We start from the raw sequence: 8,836 nt of genomic DNA, 5'->3' as shown, positions 1-8,836 counted from the left end.
TATATATTTTTCATTATTATTTATGTACATTGATACCTGGAAGAGGAAACCACCTCACCTCATCGATAACCCTAATATAAAAGGAACATCCCTAATCAACCAGAACCGGGTCGGGAGCTCAGCTCGGGAGCTCGGAGCTCGGCCAAGCTCCCCCACCATAATTCTCAGCTCGGGTCGGGAGCTCAGCTCGGGAGCTCGGAACTCGGCCAAGCTCCCTCACCATAATTCCCAGCTCGGGTCGGGAGATCAGCTCGGGAGCTCGGAGCTCGGCCAAGCTCCCCCACCATAATTTTCAGCTCGGGTCGGAAGCTCAGCTCGGGAACTGGGGGGCTCAGCTCAGCCCCAATATTAGTAGGGAGTTAGCTTAGTAAATGGGTTCGACAACCTTGGTGAGCTAGTTAAGATGTTAGGATCAATGTTTAGGGCAAGTTTAGGAGTTCAGTAATAACTCACTCACCCCTTTTTCATATGACCCCCGGGGGAGCAGCAATATAGCGTCTTAATGATGACAGGTCAGCTCGGATAAAATGTACATGTCGATATCTTCACGGTCAAGCTAGATTCAGACGAGATATCCGCCTATATATTCGGGATTGCAATCCTAGGATTCTCGGGTTCCTGATAAGGAAGGTAAGCGTAAGATTCGGAGTCCTCTCCTATAAATACCAGGTTCACTTTCATTATTTGAATCCTAATTTTCACTCGTGTACACACACCACTCTCTATATTTCGCTATCCTAGCATCTGACTTGAGCGTCGGAGGAGATACGCCGGAACACCTTCCGGTCCCCCTTTAACACTCTTGTTTGTGGTTTCAGGTCAGCAACAGGTCATCATTTATTGGAGGAGTTTTGTTAGCGCGACTAATTAGCTCATCCAAGAAGATCACTTTATTGAGGTATATCAATTGGCGCCGTCTGTGGGAAATTTAAGCTAAGGCGTAGATATGGAGGGAAGAGGAAGAGGAAGAGGGAGGGGAGGGGGAAATGTGGCGGATATGACTGTAGATCAGCTCAGCCAGTTCATCACTCAAACGGTGCAAACAGCCATGGGTCAAAATACACCACCTCCTCCCCCTCCACCTGGAGGTCAGCCAAACCAAATGGATGCAATGTGGGAAGAGATCAGGAGATTGGGTCGGCAAGTCGGAGGTCGGCCTGGGCCGATACAGAGGGAAAGCCCTTTTGCTCGGGCTATTTTAGATGAAGAACTCCCTGCAAATTTTAAGCAACCCACCTTAGGGGAGTATGATGGGAGCTCAGATCCAGAGGAACATTTGGGAAGGCTTGAAAATGCATCCCTGTTGCACAGATATACGGATGCAATTAAATGCTGGGTCTTCCTCACCACTCTGGTGAGATCAGCTCAGCAATGGTTCAACCTTTTACAGCCGGGTATCATTCGAAGTTTCAATGACTTCAGCTCAGCCTTTTTACACCAATTTGTGAGTAGCAAAAAATATTTGAAGACCTCTCTTAGTTTGTTTAATCTGAAGCAATCTGAGGTGGAACCTTTGAGGGAGTATGTTCAGCGCTTCAATACAGCAGCTTTGGAAGTACCTGCGGCCACTACTGATACCTTGGTAAACTCTTTCACTCAAGGGTTGAGGGGAGGAGAGTTTTTCAAATCTTTGGTCAAGAAGCCTCCTTTGACTTATGATGAGCTCCTTAGTCAAGCTGAGAAGTATGTGAATTTGGAGGATGCACAGAGGCAAAGGAGACATGAAGGAACGTCTGAGAGTAAGCCAAGTACCAAGATAGGAGCAAAGGTAGAAGGGAAGGCAGAAGTTGGAAGAAAAAAGGTGGCGAAAGAGATGAACAGGGATAAGGGACCCTACCCTTACGTACCACTCTCGGTAAGCCTGGAGAAGGCAATGCAAGTCTGTGAGGATAGGCGAGCGCTTGTGAGGCCTCGGAATACTGAGAAAGGCCCGCGGTTACCGCCATCCAACAAGTTTTGCGACTTTCATGAGGAGTATGGACATATCACTAATGACTGCCAGAGGCTAGACGAGGAGGTGCAGAGAATTATTTCTGAGGATGCTCGACTCAGGGTTGAGCTGACTCGGAGAGAAAATCCTCCTCGCCAAGGCCGAGCTCCTCAATGGAGGGATCAGGGAAATGAAGTCAGGGGAAACCAACTTGATCATCAAAGAAGATCTCCACGAAATGGTCAGGAAGATAGGGTCGATCAAATTGCAAATCACCCTCATAGGGGCATGATCAATATGATTTCAAGAGGCACTACAAATGGAGATTCAGAAAGGGCTCGTAAAGCTCACTGGCACAGATTGGAAAATTTTGAGGTAAATTCTCAGCTTAGCTGTCCTACTGATCCGAACATTAGTTTTGGAAGGGAAGATTTAAAGATGTGGTGGTACCTCATAATGATCCCTTATTGGTCACCTTGACCATAGCCAATTATGATGTGGCTCGCATTTTTGTTGATACTGGTAGCTCAGTAAACATTATCTTCAAAGAAACGCTTGATCAAATGAAGTTGGAAGGATTTGAGTTGGACCCAATCACCACGAAGTTGTATGGGTTCATGGGTCATGCTTTGCAACCGTTGGGACAAATAGTGCTCCCATTATCTCTTGGAAATGGAGAGCAGAGAGTAACCAAAATGGCTTGTTTCACCGTGGTGGATGCACCATCCTCTTTTAATGGAATATTGGGGCGCCCTTCCCTGAGTGATTTCCGAGCCGTGGCATCCACCTATCATCAAAAGTTGAAGTTCCCAAGTGGAAGAGAAGTGGGGGTTGTTCGCGGTGATCAGAAGGCAGCTCGGTTGTGTTATGTGAATGAAGTGAAGATTGATGCAAAGAAGAAGAGGAGGGAACTAGGAATGGTTTCAGTAGGTAGGTATTGGAGAACTGTGATCAGATCAATCAGAATTGATACCCGGTGCAGCGGAAGTTTAAAAATTTTATATGGAACGATTCCATAATGGGTATCAAAACTTTACGATTAAATTGTGCGTGTAAAAATTAAATAACAATTAAATTTTTACCTCTAATCTCGAATCGAGATTATGGACACCAACAGATTACTCTGCTCTTGTTGTATATCCCAGGAACTAATGGACGAACAATTCTTCAATCAGGTCCACGAACAGAAGTTTAATCCCTCTGATAGATTGCACTAGAAAATATATCAGAAGTTTCTACGAAGAGAATTAACGAATTTGATCCGTTAAACCAGACTGCAAATTCAAAATTCACAGGCTGGAATTTTCGAGCAGAGAGGGAGAGGGGCGGCGGCCACAGTAGGGAAAAACTAGGGTTTTCGAAAAATATTTTGTGACCTCTGTTGTGTAATTTCTGTAATGCAATAACTTATTTATAATGTGGGCTGCTAACAGCTTAGGGCCCATTAGTCATAAGTTCAAGCCTGACAAGCAAAGCCCGCATGTTTAGAAATTAATATAAAATTCATCGTGACTCAGATTGATAAACCAATTTCACCAATGTGCACAGAAACCATTTCTGCATCTTTTAAAGTCAAGATAAATTTTCTGAATCCGAATTCAGTGGTTTCCAAAAATGCCCATCCCTATGTCATTTTAGGAAATCTTACTCCTCTACTCTGATATAAGAAGTCCTACTTCTTTGTTCATTAAATTTAACTCTTTAAATTTAACTATCTCAACGGGGATTAAAAATCCATTACTTGTGTGACCCTCAATGGTTCAGGGATACAGCTAGCCGTGGGCTCACAACTCCTTGTGACTCGGAACAACAATTTCTGACTTGCCCATCGAATCATGGTAAGAGCGCCTAGCAACATCGCCCCATGATTCCCTAGGTATCACTGATAGTGCCTGCAAGAACCAATAGATTTCGGTTAGCGTACAGTACGGTCCCTTCATCCATATATCCCGATCGAATCAACAACCATTGGTAAATCGAGAGTCGTTCGAGATTCGATAACTATGCAATGCATCTTGAAGATCAAATAGTGACATCGCATGTGCTACTAAGAAACCATTTCTTAAAACACATCATGTACTCTGGCCAGAGATTCGTCACACTAATATCTCCCCAGATTGCATAGGATATCCACACTATCAAGTATGTGGTGAATCCTTGACAACAAAACATCGACTCCTATATGTGTCGTAACTGTACCCAATCCCGACACCTGATGACCCCAATAGAGTCGGTAAACGAGTCAAAGTATAGTACTAGCATATAGAGTCTCAATGATGTTTCAAGTAGTAAGGACTAATGGTGTACAACCAAAACCGCGGACTTTATCCACTCGATGAGTGATAACCACTTGGAAAGTCCGGATAGTGTAGTTCGATCATTCATCGTATGAATATCCATTTGCATGCTTTGAACATCTCTATGTTCCATACCAATGAAACGTGGTACTCGGCATCGCAAATGCTAGTCTCAATCTCGAGCGATCCTTATCCTTATTAACGGACGGCTCAATCGACTAGGAACTGTTTAGAATATACAGTGACTATAAGATGTGTTTCATGATAGCCATCCCCATGTGCCACCACATCTTACATACACTATAGTATATTCAAGGTCTTCATCTAAACATCTTATAGTATGTCACAACATAATAATATGATAAAAGATAAAGTAAATGCCATTATAAAAGTGTAAATTATATTAAACAAAAGATTGTTTATACATAGAGTCATAAAAGCCCTTAGCCACAAGTTGGCTCACCGGGCACCCACTCTTTCAGTAGGACATCGAGGGTGTTTGGTCAGAAGGTGCTTCTGATGTCTGAAGAAGGTAATGAGAAGGTGTAATTAAGCCCGGGGGCTCAGATTGTTAAATTAGCTGCTGATCTTGTCCCATCAGTGAAGCAAAGATTGGTTGACTGCTTGAAGAATAACAAGGATGTTTTTGCTTGGTCTGTGTCAGAGCTCAAAGGGGTTAGTGTGGAAATTATGGTTCATCAACTCAACACTCTTGCGGGAGTGAGGCCGATAAAATAGAAGAAGAGACACTTTGGACCAGAAAAGGATAAGGTTATTAAAAAAGAAGTGGATGAGCTCCTTGAGGCAGGACACATTAGGGAAGTGTAGTTCCCTACTTGGTTATCAAATGTGGTCTTGGTCCCTAAGAGCTCAGGCAAGTGGAGGATGTGTGTCGATTTCAGAGACTTGAATAAGGCATGCCCCAAAGATTGTTATCCACTGCCTTGAATCGATCAGTTGGTTGACTCTACGGCAGGTCATCAGTACTTATGCTTCATGGATGCATATCAGGGGTATCACCAAATTCCTTTGGCGGAAGAAGATCAGGACAAAGTAAGTTTCACTACCTCTTATGGAACTTTTTGTTACAGATTGATGCCTTTTGGTTTGAAGAATGCAGGGGCCACTTATCAAAGGCTCATGGCTAGAGTGTTCGTCTCCCAAATTGGCAGAAATGTGGAAGTTTATGTGGATGATATTCTGGTGAAGTCTCAGGATGATGTGGGATTGTTGGCCGACCTTGAGTAGACTTTCTTGACTTTAAGAGCTTATCAGGTGAAACTTAATCCAGAGAAGTGTGTATTTGGAGTTAGGGGAGGTAAGTTTTTGGGGTACATGGTTACTGAGAGGGGGATAGAGCCCAATCCTGAGAAGGTGCAGGCTATCCGATCCATGTCTGCTCCTTGTAATCTGCAAGAAGTTCAGAGGTTGGCAGGAAGGATAGCAGCCTTGTCTCGATTTATATCAAGATCAGCTCATAGAAGTCTACATTTCTTCAAAATGCTTCGTAAATCCAAGAAATTTGAATGGGATGATGAATGCGGGAAGACATTTGATGACCTAAAAAGCTATTTAGTTGAACTCCCTGTGTTGGCTAAGGCAATTCCTGGTGAATCATTGTACATCTATTTATCAGCTTTGGAAGGGGCAGTCAGCTCAGTACTTATTAGGCAGGAGGGAGCAGCTCAACACCCTATCTATTTCTTTTCACATGCCCTTAAGGGTGCAGAACTCCGGTATTCGGAGGTGGAAAAGCTAGTGTTGGCCTTGGTTATGACAGCAAGGAATCTCAGACCTTACTTTTTATCACATCCTATTGTGGTTCTGACCAACAGCCCTATTGGGAGGATATTGACTCGAGTTGATATTTTGGAAAGATTAGTGAAATGGACTACGGAGCTCAGTGAGTATGACATACAGTATGAACCAAGGTCAGCCATTAAGGCTCAGGCGTTGGCAGATTTTCTGGCCGAAACGAGACATGTGGAAGCAGAGGATTTGTGGAAAGTATATGTTGATGACTCTTTTAATAATGAAGGATGTGGAGTGGGGGTGTTTTTTATCTCTCCTCGTGGAGATGAGATCAGATTGGCAGTTAGGTTGGATTTTCGAGCTTCTAATAACGAGGCAGAGTATGAGGCTGTGTTAATCGGCCTCTGAGCAGCTAAGCAAGCTGGGGCAGCTCGGGTGCATCTCTACTCTGATTCACAGTGTAAGGCCCGAGATTATTTAATTTTAATCCGAGAATATTTAATTTGAGAATTTTTGGAGTTTAGATTTAAATTCTAATATTCTTAAATTATTTAGGATTGAAATTGAATTAAAAAGAAGTTTCAAGGGCCAAATTGCAACTAGTGAAAAAATGGGGGGCCAAAGTGCAATTTCTTACTTGAGTTCCTTACACATGGCATTGATATGTATACAAACGTGTAAATGCATGGATTATCATCAGATTTTCATCTTCTTCAATTGAGAAAACCGAGACTTCATTTCTTTGTTGAGATTTCATCTTCAAACCAGAGAGAGGGAAAGGTGCACTTGAAAATGAAATCCCGGCCCCCTATTTATAGACGAAGTTCGCAGCCTCCGAACCCGGTTCGAAACATCCAAACACGATCGGAACCTCCGATCCCATCTTCGGAGCGTCCGATCGCCCAATATTACGTCAGTCATGACGTCACCTTGCTGGCGTCAGCGATGACACGTGCCCTGGTCCCGATCGGAACGTCCGATCTCACCGACGGAGCTTCCGATCTCGATCGGAGCCTCCGATCCTGACTTTGGATCTTCCGATCCTGTTCGGAACCTCCTGACTTGGTTCGGAGCTTCCGAACCCTCCGGACCCTCGGGACCTTCCCGACTATTTTGAGTGTCCTGGATCCATTTCTGGACTCCGTTAACCCATTTGGAATTTCCTTAATTATGTTTTACTTAAATCTAAACATGATTACACGATTAATTATTCATTAATCGTTAATTCTGGATACGGGTCACTACATTCTCCCCCCCTTAAAAGATTTCGTCCTCGAAATCTAAGGTAGAACCTCGAGAACATATTAAAGACCCTTGTCCGAGTGTATGGTCGAAATAGCTTTCGACAAATTCAGACTCTTGTCGAATCCTCTACAACTCCATTAATGCTTAACCGCATTAACATTCTTCTAGCTGAAAAACCATTGCGCTACTGGTCGACAGTCGAACTTCCCTAGTGTTAGCGTATCGTAACACTGATACATCTTTCACTCGGACCAAGATCTTCCTGATCACGAAGGATACAATACCCGCTTGATCAATATCATCATCCCAAAGTAATTTTAGACTAACGAAGACCAAGTCATAACCTGACTTGTTTTACTGCATTCGTCGAATTACTTATCGAATCTAACCATCTAATGGTTCCAAAAGTTCTCGGTGCTCAACACCTCTAGTCAGGAAAACACTAATCCCAACATTGTGCTGACACATTCTAACATGAATCTCGCTTTAAGATAATCCAGTTGACTCAAATCTATACTCCAATGTAACTTCTCACAATGTTCCCTAGACTGGTTATTCTCCCCACTCTCCCTGAAGCACAACCGGCTTCCCAAGGAATACTGGGAACTTAAACCATCATGTCTAGTACATTTTGTTGTCCACGTTTCTTAGTATAACCTCAACACTGTGCCCTGATGATAACTATCATCACTTGCAATTCATTACGCTACGTCATCTCCTAGCCATTGGCCTGCGAAGTCATGCATACATTGCAATGGAAGTCATCACGCCTCTGATGATCTACACCATCTCGATAATAGGTTATTCACCTCATGAATTTGATCGATAAACATCCTCCTGATAGTTATACATAATCGCAACCACTGTACACACATCAAGACTAAGGCAAGCATCCACCAGTATGCTCGACTGGGACATTCCACAGTGCACAGACATATGGAAACGCTTCCTATTCCATCTCGAAACTCGACAGTCATTGCACCTGGTATAACTCGACTCAGAGTCTCTAATAATACCATCAGCTCATACCAATCTCCCAAGGTTGAACATACTGATCCTGGAACTAAATCCCAACGGATTCTCAATAGTCAAATCGCTCCCTTGCCGAACGCATCAGTCTCAGCACTGAACGATCTAATTCGTCAATTCCCTATTCAATCCTGGGAAATACTTGTGCTCGAAGTAACTTGTCACTCCATGCACATCCGAATATCGATTATTGCTAACGCGCAATATTCTTGACAAACAATCCGCATAGATGTGACTCACTGACTCAAAAGAACAATTTCGATCCGTCACGATCTTGCGAAATCTTCGATCCCAAAGGCAAACCTCGTTGGCTATTAAGTCGATCCTTGACTATCTCAGTCATACATCACACATCACTCGCTGAAAATTAATGACACCTCCTGCCGAACCTCGAGAACTCGATCCCGGTTAATGTCACATCCCCCAATCAAACAACTGATGTCCATAGAAGCATCCAATCCTTGTTGGATCCTAAACCCAATGGCATACTTAAGGCATCATGACAAGAAAGCTATCCAGGGAGTTACCAATTCCTTCGCTTGTTCCTCCTGTCAAGTTAACATCTAACTCGACCATACAAGTC

At 43.4% G+C, this 8,836-nt stretch overlaps 1 protein-coding gene across 1 annotated transcript; it reads left to right on the top strand.

Annotated features, from left to right (window-relative positions):
- The first annotated feature begins 946 nt into the window (after positions 1-946).
- On the top strand, positions 947-5,475 carry LOC140878269 (uncharacterized). Its single transcript, XM_073281868.1, has 4 exons — positions 947-2,305; positions 2,356-2,860; positions 4,829-4,952; positions 5,319-5,475. Exons 1-4 carry the CDS (start codon positions 947-949, stop codon positions 5,473-5,475), a joined length of 2,145 nt encoding a protein of 714 aa, XP_073137969.1.
- Positions 5,476-8,836: the final 3,361 nt, after the last annotated feature.

This window comes from Henckelia pumila, chromosome 2 (genome assembly GCF_033568475.1).
Source record: "Henckelia pumila isolate YLH828 chromosome 2, ASM3356847v2, whole genome shotgun sequence".
In the NCBI taxonomy this organism is placed as follows: domain Eukaryota; kingdom Viridiplantae; phylum Streptophyta; class Magnoliopsida; order Lamiales; family Gesneriaceae; genus Henckelia; species Henckelia pumila.
Note: the sequence above shows the minus strand (reverse complement) of the source record. Positions and strands in the feature narration are given on the sequence as shown.

Bases quoted from the DNA above. Each gene is read 5' to 3' on its own strand.
- LOC140878269 (XM_073281868.1), top strand. From the start codon at position 947: ATGGAGGGAAGAGGAAGAGGAAGAGGGAGGGGAGGGGGAAATGTGGCG. The intron at 2,861-4,828 runs GTAGGTATTGGA...TTGTCCCATCAG, and splicing joins ACTAGGAATGGTTTCAGTAG to TGAAGCAAAGATTGGTTGAC. The intron at 4,953-5,318 runs GCCGATAAAATA...TTTTTGTTACAG, and splicing joins AACACTCTTGCGGGAGTGAG to ATTGATGCCTTTTGGTTTGA.